The sequence below is a fragment of the Onychomys torridus genome, chromosome 10 (genome assembly GCF_903995425.1).
Source record: "Onychomys torridus chromosome 10, mOncTor1.1, whole genome shotgun sequence".
NCBI classification, from domain to species: Eukaryota; Metazoa; Chordata; class Mammalia; order Rodentia; family Cricetidae; genus Onychomys; species Onychomys torridus.
Genome location: NC_050452.1, coordinates 218,364 through 245,066, shown reverse-complemented (window position 1 = coordinate 245,066; position 26,703 = coordinate 218,364). Strand labels below are relative to the sequence as shown.

At 40.3% G+C, this 26,703-nt stretch overlaps 2 protein-coding genes and 1 long non-coding RNA gene across 4 annotated transcripts in view; 2 read left to right on the top strand and 1 right to left on the bottom strand.

Annotated features, from left to right (window-relative positions):
* Psme4 (proteasome activator subunit 4) overlaps positions 1–10,854 on the top strand; it is a 117,220-nt gene extending 106,366 nt beyond the window's left edge. The window contains exons 44-47 of the mRNA XM_036200711.1: positions 3,854–4,016; positions 6,614–6,747; positions 8,092–8,229; positions 9,372–10,854. Coding sequence (XP_036056604.1) covers positions 3,854–4,016; positions 6,614–6,747; positions 8,092–8,226 — 432 coding nt within the window. The 3' untranslated portion in view covers positions 8,227–8,229; positions 9,372–10,854. The remainder of the gene's footprint in view (positions 1–3,853; positions 4,017–6,613; positions 6,748–8,091; positions 8,230–9,371) is intronic.
* LOC118592079 lies at positions 657–13,816 on the bottom strand. Its single transcript, XR_004946045.1, has 4 exons — positions 13,577–13,816; positions 6,943–7,017; positions 3,020–4,152; positions 657–1,474 (listed from the first exon to the last, which is right to left on the bottom strand). It is a non-coding gene; the product is annotated as an uncharacterized LOC118592079 (long non-coding RNA).
* Gpr75 (G protein-coupled receptor 75) lies at positions 13,594–22,166 on the top strand. 2 transcript variants are annotated; one of them, XM_036200712.1, is made up of 2 exons: positions 13,594–13,940; positions 18,549–22,166. In XM_036200712.1, exon 2 carries the CDS (start codon positions 18,680–18,682, stop codon positions 20,285–20,287), a length of 1,608 nt encoding a protein of 535 aa, XP_036056605.1. In that variant the 5' UTR covers positions 13,594–13,940; positions 18,549–18,679; the 3' UTR covers positions 20,288–22,166. The 2 variants fall into 2 exon arrangements, with proteins under 2 accessions (XP_036056605.1, XP_036056606.1); XM_036200713.1 differs by having other exon boundaries at positions 13,596–13,940; positions 18,876–22,166.
* Positions 22,167–26,703: the final 4,537 nt, after the last annotated feature.

The following is a 26,703-nucleotide window of genomic DNA, read 5'->3' as shown; positions in this document are numbered from 1 at the left end:
GGTCTCACTATGTATTCCTGGCTGGCATTGAATTTACAAAGATCTGCCTCCTAAGTGCTGGGATTATAAAGGCATACAACACCATTTTAATGACAAGGCATTGTTACAGATTGGATCTTTAATGTTCCTCTAAAGTCCATGTATTTGAGGCTTATTCTCTAGTGTGGCACTACCAGGAAGTGATACAGCCTAAGTCTTTGATTTCAGAGGGAACAGTGGGGAAAGTCTCTTTCCTAGCTTTTCTACTTTCTGGAGACTAGATGAGTGGTTTTGCTTGCTCCACCACATTTCTACCATGCTGCTTTACCATATACCTACAAGCAACAAGGACTGAAGCCTGTAAGTTAAGGTATATAAACTACAAGTTAATACAGATAAACCCTTTCTTTCTCTGCAGTTCTATGTTCAAGTATTGCTATGGTCAAAGAAAGCTGATTAATACTCTACACTGTTATTTCTGAGATTTCCACTTTTCATTTTTATTCCTTTAGGTTAGTTTCTAAGAAACACAATAATATAAGTATTTTCACTGAATTTGTTATTTTTGTTTTGTTTTGTTTTTGTTTTTTGAGGCAGGGTTTCTCCGTGTAGTTCTTGGAACTCACTCTGTAGACGAGGCTGGCCTCGAACTCAGAGATCTGCCTGCCTCTGCCTCCTGAGTGCTGGGATTAAAGGTGTGTGCCACCACCTGGCTCACTGAATTTGTTATAAACAGTCTGTGAGTACCCTACAGTCTGGATGACATTTGCTTACTGAACCCAGTAAAGCTGCTCAGGCCTCATCACAGGGTTTGGCTGTGCTCGTTGAGGAAATGGATGCTTTTCACTTTGCCTCTATAGTTCTGGTCTGCAAATTTTGTTAATAATGGAAAGAACTATGAAAGTCAAATCTGGATTTGAAGAGTCTTAGTAAACCAGAGCAAGAACTTAGACAAAGTGAAAAATTGAGAAAGCAAGTAATGATCAGAAGTGGTCACCTTCTTTCCTGTGGACCACTACTACTTAAATCTAACTGTTGATGAGACTGGCTGTAAAGAAAAGTTGTTTTTATTTTCAATCTATTATTAATTGAAAAACATCCTCCCAAGAAAATGTATGGTCCTTAGCTTACTGTCACTTAGAATGAGTCTTCTCGGAACATCAAAATTAAAAGTAGTGTTTTCTTAGATCTGTAGTGAAAAGTATCTTTTTATAAATAAAATTCAGGCCCAGTGAGATAATTTAGCAAGTAAAAGGCTCCTATTGCCAAGCCTGATGGTCTGAGTTCCAGGTGTGCATCATGGAGCAAGTAATAATTACAAATAGTAAAAAAAGTAAATTATTCAAGAAAAATACAATGTTGCTCAACCTGCTGGTGAGCTGTTGTACTATCATTGTTCTTCCTGGTTCTTACCAAGGTTGGTCTGTGTAGGGAGGAGGTGCTGACGAGAAAGGAGGGCAGACACAGGTGTGAGATCAGAGGAGGCAGGCAGCACCTGTAGTGAAAATACATTATATCACTGACATAGGTAAGGATAAGGGGTTGAGTAATAACTGTTTTGAAAATTCTGTTTGGGGAACTTTCCATAGAAATTCCTGTTACTTGGGACTTCTAAAAAATGTTTCTTGGGTTGGGGATTTAGCTCAGTGGTAGAGCGCTTGCCTAGCAAGCACAAGGCCCTACATTCGATCCTCAGCTCAAAAAGAAAAAAAAAAAAAATGTTTGTCTAAGCCCCATGTAGTGGTGCATATTTGGAATCCTAGCACTTGGGAAGCTAAGCCAGGAAGAACTAGCCTTTAAGATCTGATTATAAAAAAAAAAATAGAAGGGAAGTGAGCTGACGATGGTAAAGCTCTGTAGAAAGCAGAAGACTATTTGCCTTGCCAGAGACTGGGTTCTATGCCTGGTGTTCTTTGCAGTACTTAGAGCCTTATTTTTTTTCCTAAGTAAGATTTCATAAATAGAACAGTGCAGGATCTGCAGGTCATAGAGGTGATGGATAAGCATATAATCATGTGAACAAGCAGCTTCTCTAGAGTACCATGTAACATTATAGACTTATTTCACATTTGTTACTACTTAATAAAGCATTGTGCTTTCTCTAAACAGAAAATGCCTGTTAATATGACATGGCAAATAAAGCCATCATTGGAATAACAAGATAGAAAATGTTATATATAGCAGTAATAACTAGCTAAATCTTACTTGTGATCGAATTGAAAAACTTTATAATTGAGAGCTGATTTTTTTCTAAAGTTTACAAATTTAAAGAAAAAGATTAGAAGTGTGAAGAGTTAATGTGTTTTTGACTAATAAAATTTTCCTCACATTGTAAAGCTATAACTGGCATGTAAATTCTGAGTAAATCCTGGCCAAAAAAAAAAAAAAAAATTCCTAAATCTAGGTCTTAGTACTGGGAAAGAGTGATCCTGGAAGTATTGGGGTATTTATTAGCAGCTTGGAGGAAAATCAGTTGGAACATTTTGCACTGTAACATACTCCATATAGTAAAGTAGTGTCATCTCACTATTTTAAGTTAAGGAAACTGAAATACGTATTTGGCTGTTTGTAGGAACTTAAAGCAGAGATGACTTCATTTTTATTTATGTATTTATTTTATTTATTTATTTTTGGTTTTTGGGTTTTTTGTTTGTTTGTTTGTTTCTCGAGACAGGGTTTCTCTGTAGCTTTGGAGCCTGCCCTGGACTAGCTCTGTAGACCAGGCTGGCCTCAAACTCACAGAGATCCACCTGCCTCTGCCTCCCGAGTGCTGGGATTACAGGCGTGCGCCGCCGCCGCCACCACCACCACCTGGCCAGAGATGACTTTTTAAGCCTTCAGATGACATCAAAATAGACAATTCTCACTATAAGAATATTAGAAACTTACATTTAATGATCAAGCTTCAGACCAGAGAAAAATATTGTTACATACAATAATCATCAAATTTTTGTAAACTAATTGTAGACATATAAAGACAAAACAAACTACAAATAATGATCATAGAGATTCAAACAATAGACAAGACAGCTTTACTTACTTTTAATATGTCTTCTGTTTATCCACAAAGCAGTGTGTTGCTGCTGGCCAGTGTGACTACTGCCCACATTCCAATTCTGTGTTACAGCATGTCAGCATTACTCTTTGTACAGAGTTGATAGTACAGAGTTCGTAAATTGTTGAGTCCTTCACATTGGGTTATCCTAAATCAGTCAAAATCCATCAAAAGGTAAATGCAGTAACTGTCTAGCTGGATGTGGTAGTGCACACCTGTGATACGCTGATGTTTGAGGAAAGAAGATTGGAAGTTCATGAGCATCAGCCTGGGCAACTTAACAAGATCCTGTCTACCTGAAAACAAAAGGGATTAGGGATGGAACTCACTGATAGAACACTGTTCTAACATAGGTAGGGACCTGGGCAATTGTGTGAGACCTTGTTTCAAAATACAAATTAAAAAGAGGCCTCAGTGATGGAGTACTTGCTTAGCTCTCAAATTCAGTCCCAGTAGCACATATTTATAGAAAACAGGGCAACCAAATGACAGTACAAAGAACCTCTCAAGGAATACAGAGCAAAATGTTGACTTTCTTGTTTATTTTTTGAACATTTATTATTTTATGTGTTAATTTGTGGAGAAATTTTATTTTATGTATAATAGTTATACTTTTGTAACCCTGATACAGCTTTTATCCATTTGAGGCCACAGAAACCTGGGGAATCTGGTAATGGCTGTCATAAAAATGAAAGAAAAAGTAAATTTTACATACAATTCTAAGAAAGTTCTCCACCCAACTTTTCAGTGCCACTCTGTCCTTTATCATCTCAGACTTAGGATCTCAGTTCTAATAGAAATGATTAATTATCTCTCCAGGTTCGAGAAATGGCTGCTACCACCTTAAGTGGTCTGCTACAATGTAACTTCCTTACCATAGACAGTGCCATGCAGATTCATTTTGAGCAACTTTGCAAAACAAAACTACCCAAGAAAAGAAAGCGAGACCCTGGATCCGTGGGAGATACCATTCCTTCTGCAGGTAATATTACAAATCCTTTGGCGAATTAATCAGACTTGCTTTAAACATTTGAAGTACTTGTTTGTGTTCCGGTCTTGGCTAGATGCTGGGAATAATTGTCCCTATTTGTTACAAATTGGCATGAAGAAGACAGGACCTGAAATGAAAAGGCTAAAATGTATATACAAAGGAACTTGTCCACTATTACATACAGCAACTTTTTAAATAAGGCAGTTCTAACCTCCACCTAAAATAAGTGCATAAGGACAGATCTAGAATTGGTTATTTTGGAGGATTTAAGATAGGATTAAGCTATCTTGTGTTCAGAATTTAGGATTTATATGTTAGTGCACTAAAAGAAAAAAAAAAATTGCTGCCATGGTTAGGACTTGAGTTTGGTCTCTGGTGTCCATGATGAAGACTTTCTCCCACAAGTTTCCTGTGACCTCACTTGCATACCATGCCACTCAGGTGTATGCTTGTGCAGATATGTACATGTAAGTGGGAGTACACACACAAAATAAATACCTATTTTAATGAAAAATGGGAATTGGCTAGGAAGATTGCATGGTTAGTAAAATGCTTGCCCTACAAGCCTGGGGGCCCTGAGTTTGATTCCTAGCACCTACATAAAAAGCCAGATGTGCTGTCCCATAACTGCAGCATTGGGCAGCAGAGACAAGCAGATCCGTAGGTCTCAGTAAAAGACCTTGACTCAAAAAACTTTACAGAATTATAGAGATGGGTTGGTGGTTATACATGTTTACTGTTAGAGACCCAAGTTCTGTTTCTAACATCCACATCTAGAGCCTCACACCTGCCTATAACTCCAGCTCCATAGAATTCAATACCCCTTTTTGGCTTCTGTGGGTACTCACATGCATATGCACATACATACATACACACATACACAGAAATCGAAACATTAAAAATACATATATTCGGGTTGGGGATTTAGCTCAGTGGTAGAGCGCTTACTAGGCCCTGGGTTCAGTCCTCAGCTCTGGCAAAAAAACCCATATATTCAACATATATTCAAAAGAAATGGTGAAAGGCTCCTGAGGAATAAGACCTGAGATTGGCTTCTGCTGTCTACATTCATGTGTGCACACGTGTACATAACAGGAATACATGCATACAGAAAAGAAAAGGTTTTAAGGAACCAGAGACACTTTTGCTTTTATCTAGAAAGGGAATGTTGGATAGTCATGTGTGGCTCTATGAAGGAAATCACTTCAAAGAAATGCAGTATTGAATAAATTACTTTTTAGTACTATGTACTGTGAACACAGTAAAACAGCTATGATAGGGTTTGGGGATTTAGTTCAGTGATAGAGTACTCGCCTAGCAGGCACAAGGCCCTGGGTTCGATCCTCAGCTCCACAAAAAAAAAAAAAAAAAAAAAAAAAACACAGTTATGATACCTCTAGGGCCAGTGTATGTGTGATCTATTATGCAAAACGTTAATGCAGTATAGACTGTATTTACTAGTCAGTTGATGAAAGGATGAGAAGGTAATTGAGCATAAATCAAATGCCGTAAAGTCTGACCATCATGTTATGTTTGAAGAAAAATTAATACAGGAAGACATCTGACTTTAAGCCCAAGGAAATAGAAACAATGTAGAAAAATTAGTAAATATTAAATTCATCAAATTTGTGCAAAGTGCCTAGGACATGAAGTTTTATACATTAGAAACATAGTTATGTCATAATTATTGAATACCCAGTATTAAGTATTTATGTATTAAGTATTAATGCTAAGCTCCAATAGAGTATCAACATTCTAATTTTCTTTGAGAATAAAATGTTTAAGTCTTAATTGTACCAAATGGCATTTTTACTACTCTAAAATGTCGTTTTCTTACCTTTCCCTTCTGTTCATAGACACACCTAGAACAGATTTACATAAGAATATGCATTACTGTTTTATTGAGAAACTCTGAGGAGAACTAGAAATGGGACTCCCTATAATAAGTTCTTGGCTATATGCATCATGTCCTGAGTTCAATACCAGATACTACCAAAAAGATGAAAACAGATTTAGGTGTGGCAGTCATAGTGTGGTGGGGAGCTTAGCTCTTGTGAGGCCCCATGTTTGATCAATCCCAGCACCACTGGAAGGGGAGAGGGAAAGCGAGAAAGGAAGCAGGGAATGTGAGTATTTGAAAACACTTGGACTTACACCATTGAGGAAGGAACAGACAGACCCCTAGAGGTAGACATGTGTTGCAGTTCTGCTTGAAGAAGTGCATTTGTCATGCATGGTGGTACATTTTGTGTGGGGACAATCACATAGAGAAATTATTACCTGATCTGGGAGATTGGATCAGAAATTGTACTTAGAATATGAATGAGCTGTTTAAGAAAATTGTTGCTATGTTGGTTTTTAACAATATGACCCATTCCTGGCTGGAAACAATTATACTGTCACTGAGGGACAACTATAGAATGTCTCTAAAATTCTTGCAGGTTCTAGTTCAGCCCAGAAATCATGCTTTTTTTTTGTATGTACTTGTAAATTTATATTTAAATGGGGAAATGTGCACACTGTAAGCACACCTAGTATGAATGACAATTTATTTCAATGTAAAGGATGTATATGTGTTTTCATTACAGAGTTGGTCAGACGTCATGCTGGTGTTCTTGGACTTGGTGCATGTGTTCTTTCTAGCCCTTATGATGTTCCCACCTGGATGCCCCAGCTCCTTATGAATCTCAGTGCACATTTGAATGATCCCCAGCCTATTGAGGTATGTTCTGTATGGTCCAGAGAATGATAGCTATATTTTCAATTTTGTATGAGTAAGTTTAAATACACAGCAAGCCACAATAAAAGAATAAATAGCAAGTAGCAGGCAGATATCAGACACACAGACAGACAGACACAACGAAGTACCATCAAATTTGGAGACAGTATATCTAGCAGAAATCAACTGGTGAAGCACCTTTAAGGCAGCCAGCTGGAGTTCCTAATAAAGAAAGTCTCAGGCAGAGCAGAGTACATCCTCTGGTGAGGCTTCCTAGTAAAAGAACAATAGCAGATAGAGATAACATAGTCAAATCAAATGCTTACAACAGCAGAACATTACTGGGGAAGTTTACAGTTGAGCTGAACTTGCCAATTTTCCCACTGCAAGTGCGTTTACATTATGAGATGAACAGAGGCGGCCTCTGCTGGAAGTAGTTTGCCTTCTGGCTGTCCTTTCCTTCTGCCACAGAGCTAAAGAAGCTAAACCATTCCTAAACAAGGGGCCTTGGAGAACACAACATACACATGCTTGGGGCCAATTCTATTTTCAGATCCAGCTTCTTAGTGAACTCAAACAGCACATAACAATTTACCAAAATAATGTACATCCCAAAGTATAATTCTTACTTGTCAGTTTATTTGTATCACTTGATAAATACTTTCCTGCACACTTTGAACTTACTGCTTTATAAAGCTACTGCCTCAGCTGGGAAGTGGTAGTATGTGCCTTTAATCCAGCACTCAGGAGACAGAAGCAAGTGGATCTCTTGAGTTTGAGGCCAGCCTGGTCTGTAGAGTTCCAGAACAGCCAAGGCTACACAGAGAAACCCTATCTCGAAAAAAAACAAACTACTGTCTCTCTGATAGCTTCATGTTTATTCTGTAATTATTAAAGCCTTGCAGAGACATTTCTCCTTTGTATAACAAAATTAAATTCTGTAGCTTCTATCCTTTCTAGCTACAAAGTTAGGTTTCTTGTCACTGTTATTCTGGCATTTTGTATCTGGGAAGTCTCTCATCTCACTGAGGGCTAATGTTAAACTAAAAATGGTGATTATATTATCTAGTAGTGAGCACTCATGCTCCTAAGCTAAACAGGTCTCCTTTGTAAATACAATATGTATTAAAACTGATCTAGTAATGTAGCAGTACATTCCAGTACTTTGTCCTGAAGTGAAGCTTAGTAATTTTACAGAACATTAGTAGTTTGGAGACAGAAAATTGACTTGGTTTTCTAACATTGTAGCATTTGCGGTGTGTGAGAGTTGAGGTCTAGGTGGATTATAATGTAGCTGAAGATAACCGATATTTAACTCTGGTTAAAATATACATGGGTTGATTCCAGATGACTGTAAAGAAGACTCTGTCCAATTTCCGAAGGACACACCATGACAACTGGCAAGAACACAAGCAGCAGTTCACTGACGATCAGCTCCTTGTCCTCACTGACCTCCTTGTATCACCATGCTATTATGCATAGAGGGTGAGTTATATGTGACATCCTCAGCACTGTCATGGTGACTAAGAAAAGACTGTCTACAAGTTTTTAAACTCTGCTGACATTTTAGATGTAACTGCTTAGGTAAAATAGAGAGAGTTGTTTGTTTTTACTTTTTAAAAAGACAGGGATAACTGTGTAGACCAGGCCAGCTTTGCATCTGGAGTGATTCCCCCACCTTAGCCTCATGAGTACTAGGTTTGCAGCTGTGTGCCCGAACATCTGACTGTTTGTGAGCACGGCTTTTGAGGTGGTGGGTGTATAGTTCAGAGGTGGAGCCCAGATTCAGCAAGATGAGACCCTGGGTTCAATTTCCAGCATTGAGGTAAATAAACATTATGGCCTGTCCTTTATCCTCAGAGAGTTTTGTTGGGTGGGTGGGTGGGTTGGTTTTTTGAGACAGTGCCTCACTGTAACCATGGCTGCCTGGATCTTGCAGCCCTCCTGCTTCTCCAGGTATTTGTCTCTATATTCCACTAATCTCAGAGTTTGAAAGCAGCCCTGGGTTACAAACTGAGATTCTGTCTCAATAGATAAATAAATAGAGCTTTTGCTGTGGGCAGTGGAAATCTCAATAGATAAATAAATAGGGCTTTTGCTGTGGGCAGTCCCATAGAATTTCTCATGGTTTTGTTTCCATTTTTAGGCAGGCAATTTATGTGACTGCTTTGGGACAGTTAGAAAACAAATAAATTACATTAGTAGCCTGGGATAGTCAGGTGAAAGAAAAGAAATTGTAGTGTAAATTGCTTCATGAATGGGATATTTGGGGTTGTGCTGGAAACTCTGTGTTCTACAGTCATGAGAACACTTCATCTGGTTGGGGTTTTTTAGTTTTGGGGGTTTTTTTTGTTTGGTTGGTTTTTGTTTTTGTTTTTGTTTTGTTTTTGTTTTTTTGATAGTCTAAAACTCACTCCGCCTCTCCCCCTTCCAGAGTGCTGGTATTAAAGGCATTCCTCACCAAGCGCAGCTCATCTAAATTCATAAATATTTATTACTCTCTGTAAAAGGGGAGGTGCAGGAAGTCTTTGTATAGTTAAGGGTTGGGAAAATGAAGAAAATACATTTGGTGGGATTTTAGAACTGAGTGTTTTGTTACCTAACAATTTTTTTTTTCCTTAATGCAGATGACTAGTCCTGATTTGGGGCTCAATTCATCAAAAATTCCAGATCCTCAGGTATCATCTGTGGTGACTCTGCAGGTCTCACAACTCAGCCTCTGTTGAGCTCTCATCATTTTAGTGGCTTCTGTGTTTGGCCTCCTTAGTCTCTGTTCATAGGTTCTCAGCTGCCATTTGATTTCCTAACTTGCCCTGAAGTGTTCCCAGAATACTGATCACTTTTTCTTTGAAACATATGACAAAGTTAGAGTCTCAGACTAGAAATAATCCAGTGTGATCATGTCATCATACCAAACAGTCTAGAAACTTGTTATTAAAAAAAACAAAACAAAAAAAAAAAACATTTCCTTGAATGGAGAATACTCATCAGTAATGTGGGTCCTGTCATTTCATTCATCTCAAATTATTTTGAATTCTTCTTCAAAGGCTGTTGGGTTCAGTGGTAGTAGTAGGCCATGGGCCATGAATCTGACGTCTGGACAGCCTTGTGACTGGAGAGCCATGAAGAAAAAAGGATCAAAGGGGGCAAGTCTCAGAATTAACCTATATGACCTGACAGATTGACCACAATGCAGAAGTCATTGTCTGTGTGCCCACAGACTGGAGTTTTTGGTGCTGAATAAGAGCCAATTGCTGAAAAATTGGGGGTTTGGTGAATAAATTTTAGAGTGATTTGTATGTGTATACAATGTGTGATTTTAAAAATAAAAACAACATCAATAAACACCTTGGCTGGTTGCTTTTTGCCCTATAGCCTTCATAAATACTGTTTGGCACCTCACTTGGAAATATGTTGCACCTCATAAAAAGGACAATTGCTGTGTTTATAGAAATTTTCTTTTAATACCTTCCCCCCTTTCTCTTTATCTCTCCCTCTTCCCACTTCCTCTCAGCCTGCCTGCCTGTAGAATCATGAAAATAATAAGACTTGGTATTTGACTTATTTAGTGTGTTACATAGATGTAAAAGATTGTATAAACCATAGAGATAACATTGGCAAGACTTTGTATAGATGCAGCCCTTGTGTGACTGGTTTGTAAAGATTCACACACAACTTTTTACTATAGGACTTTGTACCTACAGAATACCATTTTTTGGAGTGTGTTTTGAAATTATTTTATCTTCTCATGTTACAAAAGCTGAAGTGTGGGACTTTTTAAATTCATTTAATATTAGAATGTACTTTTTTTGTGTGTATATCTAAGTGATAATATGTTTGCCTGTCACAAATTTATAAAGTACAAAGTATCTTCTAGTTGGAATAACTCAAAAGTTGATGAATGGCATCTTGTGACACACCCTTAAAGGAACACTGCAATATATTTTTTAGTATCTACATGCTGACCATCCCAATCTAAGCACTTCAGTGGTCTTGATACAGTATTGAAGTGTCAGCATACACAGGAATAATCCCTGTATAGAGTAGTGCCTAATTGACTATTTCAAGTGTGCAACTAGTTTAAAACCCATTAAAAAGGATTGTTTTTAATGCCTGACTTTTGTCGTCTTTAAGAGAAGACAGTTTTATAGGTAGCAACTTTTTCGGATTATTTGCCTTCATAGGTTTAGATCTTTTGGCCAGAATGAATTACGTAACTGCCCTGTTGAGTTCAGTAGCCATGCTCACTAGGTTTGCTTTAAGTGCTCATTAGCCTCTTGTGACTAGTGATTACCACATTTAATAGTACAGGGGAACTTTTCTGTCATCACAAAAATGATTAATTCTTTGAGTAGTGAAACTGAATTGTTGGGGCCACTTCAGCTTTTTCTTTCCTATTTTATTTGTTTATTTATTATTAGTTTTATTATGGAAAATTGAGAAAGAACTCCCAAGGGAGGAATACTCCAGTTTTTTCTAAGCTACATAAAAACATGGCTCCTAAGTGTGAATTAAAAATAAAGTGCTTGGTAGTCAGCATGTTCTTTAGTTAAAATTTCACTGGATGGGATTTAGACTTCACCAACATCTTTGTAAAGTGCCAGGGTGGCACCTACTAGTAAAACATTCTGGATCCTGAGCCAGAAGACTACAGAGTGAGACTGTTAACATCTCTAAAAAGCTCCTTATTGATTCAGTCTATCAGTGATGAATACCTGATGAAAACCAAGATCTAAATTCTACTCAAACCTAAAAGCAGAGTCCCTTAATCTGAGTACCCAGCATGCTCCCTGGTAACTACAATATAGGGTTTGTTGCTTATTAGCTTGACATTTCCCCCAGATTATACTATGAATCTTGAAATTAAATATTCTGTCATTGCCTGATTAATTTACTACAAGTGGTCCCAAGTTGGAGAGGGAGAAAAAAGAACTGGATGGCTAATACTGTCTGATACAGCTATTAGAATATGTGATACAATACGAAGGGTCGAGATAGAAGATCTAGAACTGTCAACAAGCTAGCACAGCTAGCAGGGAGCAGAGAGGCAACCAGTATTAGAAAACCATTGTTGGTTGGACTGGAAAGAGCAAGGTTTCTATGAGCTTTGATGAAAAAAATGAAAGAAAACTTACGGATTTGTAAGATCTAATCTTTAGTTTCTGAAGAGATCCTTTGAAAAAGAATGACTTTGTAGATCATATTTAGGATTTTTTTTTTTTTTTCACTATCAATGTGACTGAGGAACCAGAGTGTAGTTCAGTAGTCGAGGGCTGGTCTAGCACAGCAGAGTCCCTGAGTCCAACCCCAACACATGACAGGGAGGAGGGGGGGGGGGTTCCTTTTTAGATGTTTGTGATGTTTTGAGTATTGCTCCATTGTTTAATATTAAAGTTAGCTTTCCATTTTCTGTACTTCAGAATACACTGCAGTGCCTATCTTCACACCTCCACACTTTAAAGCTTTTCTTATATTGGAGCATCCAAGGACGAAGATATTTAGGTCAAGAGCTCCTGATTACAGTTTGCCACCATGCCCTGTGAATGTGAACATTTTATTGACCTTAATATGTGCTTCCCCAAATACACATGTTAATGCATGTCAACTGTTTTGGACCTGTTCATGTATTAATACATTATTAGCCCTGATTGTTTGCAGATTTTGCCTTTTGTATTAGTGTACCAGTGTTATCCAGTTTATCATATCAACCTTACAGCTGTATTTTGTGCACATTACTATTTTGTATTTCTGAGTAACCCCACATAGCTCTAGAACCATGTGCCCTTCCTTTCCTAGTGTTTTCAATATGAGGTACCACTAATGGCTGTAGTCCAACATGAACATTTTGTTATCGCTTACGTATAAATAGAAATTATGCAAGCAGTAGTTAATTTATTTGGAGAGACATATAATTTGGGTCAGAATTTTCACTCTCAACTGCTAATTAGTCTTTTTTTCCTCACTTGTTTCTGGGACCCAATGTTACCCTTACTGACAGCACATCTTAGAACAGATATCTTGCCAAGTGTCTGGGGAGTAGAACACAATTTAGATGGAAATTAGTTGCGAATTTTTCTTGGGTATTCTTTCTTTTCTTGTTTTTTCTGTAGACCAAGCTGAGTATTTTTTTTTTTCTAAACAGAATTCTAATATTTCTTTCACAAAGCCCTCCAACATGTTTCTTAGCAAAAAGTACTGGGAAAATTAAATTTCTTTGGAACTTGTTATTAGTTTGTATTTATAAAGAAAAACATAACAGAAATGGAGGGAGGTTCTAGTAGCAACAGCGCCAGGAAATATTCCACCTGCATGGAATAAAGGTTCCGTTTTCTAGTGTCAGCTGAAAGAAGGCACATTTAAATAGCTAGCATTCTCTGTTTCTAAATAGTGGATGAGATTAGAAAAGAGGCCAGTTAACCAGGCTGGAATCCTGAAGGAGTAAACGATACATTTTGCGCCCATAAAAACAAACTTAAGAGTGTTTGTTATTTGATGACTCCGGCTAAAACTAAAGCCAAATTGAGTTTGTTCCTTTAGACGTGTAGATCAGAAGCTACTAGTCTAATGTTTTTGTTGGTGTTTATTAAAATAGGCCTAGCTGGATTACACAATCACTTTTCAAGATTTTCACACTCAACACAATTTAATAGTTCTATTTTCTGTTTTACTTTGCACCCACCCGTACTTACTATATCTAATACATATAAGTGCATTGAAATTGATTTAAATTGTCATAATGACTTGACAGCACTCTCGGCTGCCTTGGGAGGCCTGTGGAGAGAGCCACTCATCACAGACTCCCACTCGCCACCTAAGATAAGGCCTTACCTACCTCAGGGTTGCACTATGCTTGGCGTCCCTTAACTGTCCCCCTTGCTGTGTATCACCGTCAGTCTCAGGCAACCCTGTAGTCCGGGCGCACGCCCACGAGGGTGAGGCTGGCTCTGCGCACTTCACAGTCCTGGCGCCTGGCAGGCGGGGCGGCCAGGGTTGGAGGGAGGGGCCGCGCCCCTGTTCTGTTGATGACTGCGCCTTCCGCCCTTCCGCCCGGGCTCGCCTAGGCTCCCGGGATGCGCGGAGGTGGAGGCGGCGATGGCGGCGATTTCTCTAGCCAGGCAGCATCTAGGCCGCCGGGCGCAGCTGGGGTCACGGCTGCGATGTGGAGGAGGAAGGGCGGCGCTGCGGCCATCCCGCAGGTGAGAGGCTGTGGGCCCAAACCAGAGGGACTCTGAGGCAGGCGGGAGCGGGGATCGAGCTGAGCTTGGCCTGGCAGGATGCGTACCTGTGTTTGTGTGCACCCTACAGGAAGCTCCTAGGCTTTAAATGGATGGACCACAACCCACCATCACAAGCCTGAGTTCAAGCATCACTGGACCGACTTAGGCCCGTCTTTCCTTCAATTCTAGAGAGCCCCCGCCCATTGCCAATCACTGGTGGGGGTAAACCCACTCCCCTGGTGCTTAGTCCGCTGTGATTCACAGCTGCCTCCTCCCTCCACCAGAGACCCGGGTCTTCCCACCCTATCAGCTATTTGTGGCCTCAAGGGGTAGTTCAGGGGTTAGAAAGAATGGGAGGTTTGAAATATCTTACTGACCTTGGGCAAGTTATCTAGCCTCCCCCAGAATCCATTCAAATCAGTGGGAATGGGACAGAACTTTGTTCTGTGTGATGGTTAGGCTCAGAAAATGCCTGCCATGGAAAACGACACTTGTTGGGGGTGGGATAAATAGGAGTAATCGAAGTCATGAGTTAACTTGTAAGGCTTATAAGTGTCCTAACATTTGCTTCAAAAATTAAAGCAGCACAGTATTGGGAACCTATCGCCCTGTTGTTGTTGTCGTCGTTGTTTGTTTTGTTTTGTGTTTGTTTGTTTGTTTGTTTGTTTTTAAGTGGGGGTGTTGATATATAGCCCAGGCTGGCTTCTTGCCTCAGCCTCATGAGTGCTTTGGATTACAGGCTTGTGCCACCACATCCAGCTTTTCACACATCTTGTTTTGTTTTTCAACAGAGTCTCACTGTGTAGCCTTGGCCGGCATGGAGATTGCTAGTCTCGAACTCACAGCCTGCTTCTGCCTCCTGAGCGCTGGAATTAAAGTTTTGTGCCACACCCGCATCTTAGTAAGAGTTGACACTATGTAATATGTTTGAAATTCCTGGTTTTTGATTCTAGTTACCTCAGCATCCCTCATCAACTGTAATCAGATGCACGTGAATTCATTTTGTGAAAAAGTCTCAGTCTCACCATATATATGTAATCCAGACTAGAAATTGTATGATCCTGGCTGGCTTTGAATTCATGATCCCCTTGGCTCAACCAGATGTGTGCCACTACACTCTGCTCATACTGTCTTTAAACTAGTGTTCTGGGCTGGTGAGATGGTTTAGCAATAAAGGCCCTTGCCACCAATCCTGAGGACCCACATGATGGAAGCAGAGACCCAACTTCCACAAATTATCCTCAGAACTCTACATGCATGCCTGTCTTAGTTAGGCTTTCTATTGCTATGATAAAACACCGTAACCAAAGCCACTTGGGGATTAAAAAAAAAAAAAGGTTAATTTCATTTTACAGGTTGTAGTACATCACACAAAGTCAGGGCAGGAATTCAAGATAGGAACTGATGCAGATACCATGGAGGACTGCTGTTTACTGGCTTGCTTTTTTCATGGCTTTCTCAGCCTCTTATGAACCACCCACAGTGAGCCCACGTCATTCATCAATTAAGAATATACACCACAAGCTTGTCCACAGGCCAGTCTGGTGGGTCATTATCTTAGTTCAGGTTCCTTCTTTCAAAATGACCCTAGCTGTGTCAAGCTGACAAGAGCTAAGAAAGCAAAGCGCGCACGCGTGTGCGTGTGCGTGTGCGTGTGCGTGTGCGTGTGCGTGTGCGTGTGCGTGTGCGTGTGTGTGTGTGTGTGATGAAGTTAAAGAATGTGGGCCTTGAGAAACAGTTGCTTAATTCATATGAAACTTCTGCCACTGTTATGCCCAGATCCCAGGGACCTCCAAAAGACCACCATGAAGACCAAATCCCACATGTAAAAGCAAAGAGCATTTATTCTCTTCAAGCTCTGAGCTTGGTCTCTCTGTCTGTCCAATTTTTATCATAGCATAGGTTGGGGGGTGGGGGGATTGCCTGGGTTCAGGACCCTGATTGGCTGACAATTGTCTAGGTATGTGTAAAACAACAACAGGTGTGTACTCGACCCAGGGACATCTGGCCACCTTATCTAATGGTTGGAATGTCTGGGATGTTAGGTACTTCTCCATCCCTGGATGGCATCAGCTTAAGGCTTTTCCTCGATCTGGGTGTTGCCTCCCAGTAAGCCTGTCACAGAAGCTGTGTCTAGGCCCCTAAGCCTGTCATGGCTGCTGTGTGGTCAAGCTGTTTGGGGGCTCCCCATACCACCTTGCTGAGGTATCTCTCTGACTGGGTTTCCTTATCTTCAGAATGGAGATACAGATATTATTTTGGGTCTTTGGGGAAATTCAGTAGTGTGGAGCCCTGAGAACAGTGCTCAGCATATCATAAGTACTGTCAAAATAAATACTGACAATTGTGCTGACAGATTGTATTGCTGTTATTTCCTAACATGAAGTTCTATATATTTTTAATTAATTGTGCAACATTGCTCCCACAAGTAATTCCAAAGTATCTTCCCAATGTCAGGAGTGAATCTAAGACCTCATGCATGTCAGGCAAGTGCATTACTACTAAGCTATAACACCCAGCCTTTTCTTTCTTTCTTTTTTTCTTTTTTTTTTTTTTTTTTTTTTTTTTTTTTTTGGCTATAGGGTCATACAAAGTTGCTTAGGCTGGCTTTGAACTTGCAGCTCTCCTGCCTCAGTCTCCTGAGTAGCTGGAATTACAGCCTTAGTGTCCCCCTCCCCCTCTCCACCTTTCCCTGCTGTTCTTTCTTTCCCTTGATTAATGTTGGTGCCTCATCATTCCACTTCATTACCACCTGCTTTATTTCTCTAAGCACCTTGATCCAGGGTCATCATTCTTATACTTTCCTTGGCCCAAATTCCTGTTACTTTAGTATCTCTACTCTCTCTGCATTCTTATATGGAGTTTTTCTTCTTCCCTTTTCATAAATTAACTCCAAGGAACATTTTTATTTTTAACAAACAGTAAAATGCTGTCTTATACCAAATGTGTTTACAAAAAGACTTCTGTTCTGGGCAGTCCATAGCTGTTGCTTGGAGCGCCAATAATCCCTCATTGACTGGATCCAATCAGCACCCCCTGATCCAACAGCTAAAGGGTTGGTACCTGGAGGCCTTTGGGTTCCAGCTCAAGCTGGTGGTTAAATATTCTGAGCATAGGCTCTGGACCACCCCAGTGCCACTGGTTATTCCTGCAATGTTTGATCAAAGCAAACATTTTCCAGTTGTCAAGAGCAGAGCACTACATGTTATCTGTCTTGCTGGATTCTTGTTTGGGAGAGGATGAACAGCAGGTCACACACATCTTTTGGGTTGGGAACAGTGAAGATTGGTGTGAGTATATATTACATTTCCTTGCATAAGAGAGAAAAATGATTACAGAAAGGAGCAAGAAAGTTATTCTTTTAAGGTACTAGGTGCTTTTAATCATCTATAATCATCTTTATGTATTCAGAAACTAGCACAATACTGGCCCAAAACTAGCACACATGTAGTTAATATAAGTTAAGTTAATGAATGCAGAATGCATACCTCCTATTTGATAAGGATATTCCTGTTGTAATAATAACACTTAGAGTTTATGTAGTGCCTTTAAAACGTTTTACTTCATTTTTAAAGTATGTGTGTGTGTGAGGTGCATGTATGAATGCAAGTGGCCGTGAAGTCCAGGAAAGGGCATCTGATCCTCTAGAGTTGGACTGCCAAGTCTGAATGCTGGGACTGGAACCTGGGTTCCCTGCAAGAGCAGTACATACTTTTAACCACTAAGCCATCTCTCTAGCCCACATAGTGGTATGGTGTGTGTGTGTGTGTGTGTGTGTGTGTGTGTGTGTGTGTGTGTGTATCTGTGTCTCTGTGTGTGTATGTGTGTGTTTGCTGGTAATCAAACACCAAACATCCTATATGCTAGACAGGTGCAGTACCATTGTGCTACATCTTCAGACCCAAAAGGGTTGCTTTGCACCTTGGAAATTGCAAATATAATCTCAAGCACCTTTTGTTGCTTTAACTTTTTTCTTCTTCTCTCAAATTTTTCTTTTTCAAAGGAAGCTTTTTAATTGGCCAAGAACTTAACTCTCAAACTAGGAAAAATAAATAAATCCTGAGAAATAGACATTTCTCCTTAGAGAAAATAATGGGATTTGTCAGTGATTTATGAGCATTTATTGAAGGGCCACATTATGTATAAACAATACCCTCCTGCTTGTATTTCAAGCACCTCCTGTTGCTTGCCTGTCCTTCTGCTGCAGTGGCCTACTCTCTATTTCCCAAGCTGTTCATTCTCCTCCCCGCCCATCATCTTTCACCCAGCTGGCTTCACTTCACCAAAGCTCCCTTTGTCCTTTCTCAGCTCCTTCCTAGGATATAGATTCAGTTCCCTTTGTCCCTGGCTGTAGTCCCTGCAACCACACTGATGTAACTCCTCCCAGGAAGAGATCATGGACTTCTAATGGTTGGGGATGCCTTCTCTGTGTTAGACTTTTCCAAGCAATAGAGATGAGAAATTTGAATGCTTTTGTAAAATGCAATGCAACTACTATGCTCACTAACCCTTTCTGTCTCTGGGTGTACTTTGGTTTTTGTTGTTGTTTTCTTTCTTTCTTTTTTTTTCTTTTCTTTTTTTGTGCAGGCTTATCTTCCTTGGCCCTCTTTTGGCATATATCCCTCGCTCTGTGAGTTGAGGTCCTGACTCTCTTCCTGTTCATTTTTTTTGTTTTGTTGTTTTTTGAGAACACAAGGAAGAGACACCTCTCTCTGAAGATGAATTCAAGTGCTCCCAATGCCACCTTGTTGTACATGCCTCCCTTGCTGGGAGCAAACAGCACTTCTGTCCAGGAAGATCTTCGAGATTTTATCTACACAGCAACCTTGGTGACCTGCACTTTTCTGCTTGCCATCATCTTCTGTCTAGGCTCTTATGGAAACTTTATTGTTTTCTTGTCTTTCTTTGACCCAGCCTTCAGGAAGTTCAGAACCAACTTTGATTTCATGATCCTGAACTTGTCTTTCTGTGACCTCTTCATCTGTGGGATTACAGCCCCCATGTTCACCTTTGTGCTATTCTTCAGCTCAGCCAGGAGCATTCCAGATACTTTCTGCTTCACTTTTCACCTTACCAGTTCAGGCTTCATCATCATGTCCCTCAAGATGGTGGCTGTGATTGCCCTGCACCGGCTTCGAATGGTGCTAGGGAAGCAACCTAATTGCACAGCCTCCTTTTCCTGCATCTTGCTCCTCACCCTGCTTCTCTGGGCCACCAGTTTTACCCTTGCCACCTTGGCTACGCTGAGAACCAGTAAGTCTCACCTGTGTCTCCCCATGTCCAGTCTGATGGCTGGGGAAGGGAAAGCCATTCTCTCTCTCTATGTTGTTGACTTTACCTTCTGTGTTGCTGTGGTGTCTGTCTCTTACATCATGATTGCTCAGACCCTTTGGAAGAATGCTCAAGTCAAAAAGTGCCCCCCTGTGATCACAGTTGATGCTTCTAAACCTCAGCCATTCATGGGGGCCTCTGGGAAGGGAGGTGAAGATCCTATCCAGTGCACTATGCCAGCTTTGTACAGGAACCAGAGTTACAACAAACTGCATCACATTCAGACTCATGGACATGCTAAGAATCCCAACCAGATGCAGATCCCCTCTGCCAATCGACTCCAGCTGATATCGGCCATCAACCTTTCTACTGCCAAGGACTCCAAAGCTGTGGTCACCTGTGTGATCATCGTGTTGTCAGTCCTAGTGTGCTGTCTCCCTCTGGGGATTTCCCTGCTGCGGGCGGTTCTGTCAGACAGTGGGAGCTTCGTCCTTTACCAGTTTGAACTGTTTGGATTTACTCTGATATTTTTCAAGTCAGGGTTAAATCCTTTTATATATTCTCGGAATAGTGCTGGGCTGAGAAGGAAAGTGCTCTGGTGCCTCCAGTACATTGGCCTGGGCTTTCTCTGCTGCAAACAGAAGACTCGACTTCGAGCCATGGGAAAAGGGAACCTTGAAATCAATAGAAACAAATCTTCCCATCATGAGACAAACTCTGCCTACATGCTATCTCCAAAGCCACAGAAGAAATTTGTGGACCAGGCTTGCGGCCCAAGTCACTCAAAGGAAAGTGTGGTAAGTCCCAAAGCATCTGCTGGACACCAGCACTGTGGTCAGAGCAGCTCGACACCCATCAACACTCGGATTGAACCTTACTACAGTATCTATAACAGCAGCCCTTCTCAGGAGGACAGCAGTCTGGGGAAGTTACAGCCAGGAAACTCCTTTGGATTTGCCAGTTCATACATTGCCATGCACTATTACACCACTAACGATCTGATGCAGGAATATGACAGCACATCAGCAAAGCAGATTCCCATCCCCTCTGTTTAAAATCACAAGCCAGAGAATCTGGAGGGAATGGTTTCCCAAAACTGAATAAGCCTTTAAAAGATTTTGAGGTCAGTGGCAAAGCAAAATTTGAAGAGTCCACTGAAGAGTTGATCATTTAGATTTTCCTTTGTCTGAGATATTAGTATCCAGATTTGCCTCATGGTTTCTCGACATTTTAAGATTTTATGTAAAAATGTATTTCAATTTTTACTCTGATGGGTGTCCCTATCTTTTGTACTAAAACTACTAAGAAAATGCCAGGAACAATTCTACCGATGACGACCCTTTGTGTCAGTATTATGGGTCTTTGGATATGTATTGGCCACATTTTTTAAAGGTATTTTAAAAAATGATCTTTCTGAAGTGTTATTTTTATAAAAAGTATAGAATTTGAGACTTTGAAGTACCGAAATAGAAAACAGTATACTTTTTTTGATGGCAAGTTGATTTAAATAAAAAACTTACTGTTAAAGCAGAAAATAGAAATGTGTTACCTGTACCTCTGTCCTTATCAAAAGTTCTCACCCAGTGTGAGGCACTCCCCTTAATAACACAGAGTTGTGATTCTTGTCACTTCTTACTATATACATTGTTGGTTTTTGTCAGTTGGGTAGCTAGTTTTACAAAATGTTTTTGGTAGTTACCAGTTAATTGCTGTTCCAGAAGGACCTTAACCAAGAATCATACATAGTTGAGGACTGCAGTACAGCATGAGGCACTGTTCTCAGAGAACAGACGTGGTGTGTTTCTGCAGTTTGTCTGTGGAAGGCAGTGCACACATCTCTTTTACATTTAACACTAGCTACCCTTATTTAACAAGGCACAGAGATACAGTTGTGGGGATAGATGTAGGTTTTCCTTCTGTATAAGTAGAATTTAGTAGATAGCCACCCAACAGTGTTCACATAGATATTCAGAAATAAACTAATTTAAATATTGCTATGGAAAAATTTCAAGGTGATATATTAATATTTTCAGATGGAGGTTTTTAGGTTTTGGCTCTTTTTTCCCTTATTCTGTTTTTATGGGGCTGGAGATTGAGCCTAGGTCCTTGTGCATGTTAGGCAACCAGTCTATCACTGAACTACATCCCTAGCTCTAAACTAATTGTTTTATATTCTCATTAACCTTAAACTAGAAATGAGCAACAATGTTATTCTTACACCTGAAACTAATTTTACTAGGTACTCTAATTACTAGGAGAACAACTGTGAAATCATATTTTTAATGTAAAAACATTTTGGTTATGCAGTTAGGATTTGAATTCACTAGAATTTTGGAAAACTATTAGACACAAAATAGAGTATCTTCACAAACTATTATATCCAACTATTATTCTCAAAGCTCATAAGTGCAAGGAACAGAAGTCACTCAGCTCAGAGCATCCTCCCCCAGGCTGTCCTCACACTCCAAGCTCACAGGAGATGCTGAGAGATGGCTCATTAGCCAGAACTAGCCAAGCCTCCTACAGCCACTATACTTTCCAGTGCTCACCAGTCAGGTCTGTTTTGGAGAATTAAGTGTGAGGACAGTTTTCAAATTCACCTTCTAGGACTGGTCTGCCTAGTTCCCTCCTCCTCTCCCCACTCCCTTGTGTCTCCCTTTCTTTTTCTTGCTACTAAGTTTTATAGCATATCCACTCTCCCTTATGTTAGTGACTGGATGGATAGTCTTTTGGAAATCACTTTTACCTGTTTCAACTGTATTTGTATCAATTCAACACAATGTGGTTCTCACTAATATTCCTATGAGACAGATTCAGTACAGACCTTTCCTCAACAAACAGTTAAGACATCTAAGACCCTCTCCCAAAATCATCTGGAGAATTCTGGCAAATAACCAATTAGATTTCTTCTTCTTTTCTTTCTTTCTTTCTTTTTTTTTTTTTTTTTTTTTAAGACAGGGTTTCTTTGTGTAGCCCTGATGATCCTGGAACTTGCTCTTTAGACCAGACTGGCCTGAACTCGGAGCTCCTCCTGCCTCTGCCTCCTACGTTAAAGACGTGTGCCACCACCACCCAGCACCAACTAAGCTTTTGTCTTAATTGAAAACTTAATATTTAGTCCAATAAAGCAAGCAAATTTGTATCAATAACAAGATTATTCACACTTTTAAAGGTATATATTTCTGGGGCTTGGGAGATGGCTCAGAGGTTAGGGATCCAAGTTCAGTTCTCAGTACCCACACAGTGGCTCCTAGCCATCTGTAACCCCAGTTCTCTGAGATCCAGTGCCCTCTCCTGACCACCATGGGCACTGGACACATATGATGCACAGATATACATGCAGGCAAAACAATCATACACATAAAATTAAATTAAATCTTTAAAATATTTGAAAAATTACATTCATAAAAATGTATACATCTCTTTTGAGGGAACAGGCATTTAAAATGTGACTTAACAAAAGGTTATAAAAATTACTACTTGTAAATTTTTAAATGTTAGGTTTCCTGTGTGACCTTTTTGTTTGAAATTATTTGACAATCATGGGGCCCATTTTTGAGAAGTAAAAATCATAGAATAAAGAAAACAAAGCATGTACATGGAAAGTATTCAGTTTTCTTATGTTCATCAAGAAATTATTTAATTTGCATGAAATACATAATGGGCTATATTCTTGGCTCCCCTCTTTAAATAGAGAGATGAACCTTGTTTCTTCATAAGCTGCATATGTCTGTCTATACCAGTATAATGATCATATTGTTATAAATAAACATATATAACTTGTCTCCTCATAAGGGCTAAAATATTATAAATCAAAGTAATTGGAATTCAGTTGAATATGATTAATTTGCAGAGTACATTAATTTTTCTCTTGATGCTTACTGTGTGCAAATTATATATCTCTAAAATATTTTATAATCAGTGTTCTGATGTTAACCATTAGGCCAAATTTCTATTTCTGGTGTTTGTCTTAATGAAATTTTAAAATAAGGTTGGAAAATAAAAATACTGCAAATCCTAACTTTGAGTTTTTGTTTGTTTTCTTGTTCCACTTTTTTTTTACAGGATTTTTACTGTATAGGGTAGGCTTAAACTCATTCTGCTCCTGCTTCTCTTATGATTTATTTTGTGGGGAGGGGCACCCCTGAGGGTATCCTGGGCATGCAGGGAAACATACTGGGCAGATGGAGTGGCAGGATGAGCAGATGCATGTCATGCAGGAATGGCGGCAGCAGCCAGTAATTCACAACCCAGATGCTGCATCAACATGGAGAGTTTATTATATAATAGAGAGATGAAGAGAAAAATAGGAGAGAGAGAGAGAGAGAGAGAGAGAGAGAAGGAGAAAGGAGCGTGCACACCTTGTGGGATGAAAAGCAGAAGAGAGAGAGAGAGAGGAAGGGGCAGAGTTTTTCCTTAGAATGAGGCTTTTACATCAGGATGCAGGGCAGCACCAAGGGGTGGGATTTCAAGGGGCAGGTCAGAATATTCCTCTGTTTTGATTATCATGAAAAGAGGTGAGTTATGAGAGTAAGTAGACAGGGTGCTGAATTCTCCAGGATACTTCAAGCTGACAAGGGGCAAAGTGGGGAGGGGGAACCAGGAGTTGCACATGGCTGAAGATCTCAGGAACGTTCCTTGAGGGAGCTGAGGAGGCAGGTTACAGCAGTGGTGTTCTAGGAGCTTGGGGGGGGGGGGGGTATGGCATGCCAAATCAGGAGTATAGAAGCCATGGCATCTGCTGTTTCTCTAGAAGTCAAGTGAGAACAATGAATCTGCAAAATATGCTTGAAAAATAGATGGGGTCAGAAATGGGCTCTGGAGATGGGCTCACTTTTTAATAATAATTGAAACAGAGGAATGTTAATATTCTGACCCGCCCCTTGAACTCCCACCCCTTGGTGCTGCCCTGCACCTGACGTAAAAGCCTCATTCTAAGAGAAACTCCTCCCCTTCCTCTCTCTCTCTTCCCTTTTCCTCCCATGAGGTGTGCACCCTTCGGCCCCTCTCTCCTTCTCTCTCTCTCCCTTTCTTCTTCTCCTCCTCCTCCCCCCCCCTCCTCCTCCCCCTCCTCCTCCTCCTCCTCCTCCTCCTCCTCCTCCTTCTTCTTCTTCTTCTTCATCTTCTCTTTTTCTCTCTGTCTCTGTCTTTCCTATCTCTCTATTATAAACTCTCCATGTGGATGCAGCATCTGGGTTGTGAATTACTGGCTCTTGCCGCCATTCCTGCATGGCATGCATCTGCCCAGCATGTTTTCTTGCATGCATGGGATATACCCTTGTAGGTCCTCCCTTGCATAATAATTCCTAACAGCATCTTCATCACTGAAATTACAGGTGTATGCTAGCACACTCTGCTGAAAATCAAGTTTCAATATGGTGTCCTGTCAAGTCTTTCACTGTGTAGCATAAACTGGCCTCAAACTTATAAATCTTGTCTCAACCTCCTAAGTGCTGTGATTGCAGGTATGCATGTAGTGATTCAAATAAAAATGTCCTCCATCAGGTCATAGGGAGTGGCAGTACTAGGAGGTGTGGCCTTGTTGTAGTGAGTGTAACCTTGTTAGAGGAAGTATGTCACTAGGGTTAGGCTTTGATGTTTCAAGCCAGTTCTAGTCTCTTCCTGCTGCTTGTTGATCTGAATGTAGAACTCTCAGCTATCTCTCCAGCACCATGTCTGTCTATATGCCACTTTGCTTCCCACTCTGATGGCAATAAGTAATAAGCCCCAATTAAATGTTTTCCTTTATAAGAGTTACCATGGGCCGGGCGGTGGTGGCGCACGCCTTTAATCCCAGCACTCGGGAGGCAGAGCCAGGTGATTCTCTGTGAGTTCGAGGCCAGCCTGAGCTACCAAGTGAGTTCCAGGAAAGGCGCAAAGCTACACAGAGAAACCCTGTCTTGGAGAAAAAAAAAAAAAAAAGAGTTACCATGGTTATGGTGTCTCTGCTCTTTCTCTTTCTCTCTCTGTCTCCCTCTCTCTCTCCCCCTTATATATGTGTGTATTGAGCACTGGGTATTTAACCTAGGAACTTGCACATACTAGACAAGTGCTCTACCACTTAGATTCTCTTATACTTCTGTCCAGTCACTTCAAAACCATTAGAGTGTAACAGTGGTCACTTTTGCACAGTGAATTTATTCAGCCTTAGATAAAAATTATCTTTGAGGAATAAAATAATGTGTTTGCCCACAGTTTGGAGCATGTATGGTCATACTAAAAATAATTAACCCTACAATATTATTTCCTAGACTGTTTCTCAGCAGGGTTGGGGATGTTTAAACCTAGTTCTTCATGCATGCTGGACATGCTACCATTGGCCTACACCCCCAGCCCTCTATTATTACATATCATCTCGTGTGTGTGTGTGTGTGTGTGTGTGTGTGTGTGTGTGTGGCACAAAGTATGTGTAGAAGTTGTCTCTCCTCCCACCAATGGATCTCAGGGGTCAAACTCAGGTACTCATAAAACAGTAAGTGACTTTACCCTCTGATTCCAGTCTCTCTTTTCATTTTTTGAGATGGTCTCACTAAGTTTCTCAGGCTGGCCTTGAATTTACCTTATATCTTGGGAATATCTTGAACTGATCTTCCTACGCTGCTCTCCTGATGTACCTATGACATAGACCTTCACTACCAAGCTTAGCTTAACAACCTCTTTAAAATGAGATTAACTTGGAACAAATACAGAGGTTTTTTTTTAGAACTTTTAGTTTATCAATCAAGGTTTTATCTAATGTAAATAGTGAAAGTTTAGTAAGAAAAGACTAGACATCTACAAAGTCATCTATTGTTAGGGCTGTATGACAAGTTACAAGAAAGATTCCACAGCAAGAATTGGTATTAGTTACTTTTCTCTTTATACAGTCCAGGACTCAGCTAATGGAATCATGCTGCCCACATTTAGGGTTGGTCTTCCTACCTCACATTCTCACAAACCTGTCTTTTTGGTGACTTTGATCCCATCAAGTTAACAACCAATATTCAGCTGGGTCACCAAGCTATTACGGCTGTTACCTCCACAACAAGCCCTCTCGACACCTATACAGCAAGTGGTTGTCCACAGAAATACCACCTTCTTGGTTGTCCATATTTGTGGTATTTCTGTGGACAGAGTGGATTAGAAGTCATAGTCCATTCTGAAACTCCTTTCAGTGTACTGTTGGTTTTTTTTAATAACTTACTTAGTTTTATGAGCATTGATTGGTGTTTTGCTTGCATGTCTGTGTGAGGGTGTCAGATCCTCTGGGATTGGATTTATGAACAGTTGTAATCTGCCAGGTGGGTGATGGGAATTAAACCTGGGTCCACTGGAAAAGTAGGCAATGTTCTTGACCACTCAGCCATCTCTCCAGCCCTCAGCATACCTTTTTAGCATTACTCCATTCTCGACCTTCCCCTCTAGTCACGCTTATAAGAAGATGAATTTGTGGTCTGGAGAGATGGTTCAGCCATTAATGGCTCACAACCTA

Excerpts from the sequence above, each read along its gene's own strand:
- Gpr75 (XM_036200712.1), top strand. The coding sequence starts at position 18,680 with ATGAATTCAAGTGCTCCCAATGCCACCTTGTTGTACATGCCTCCCTTG.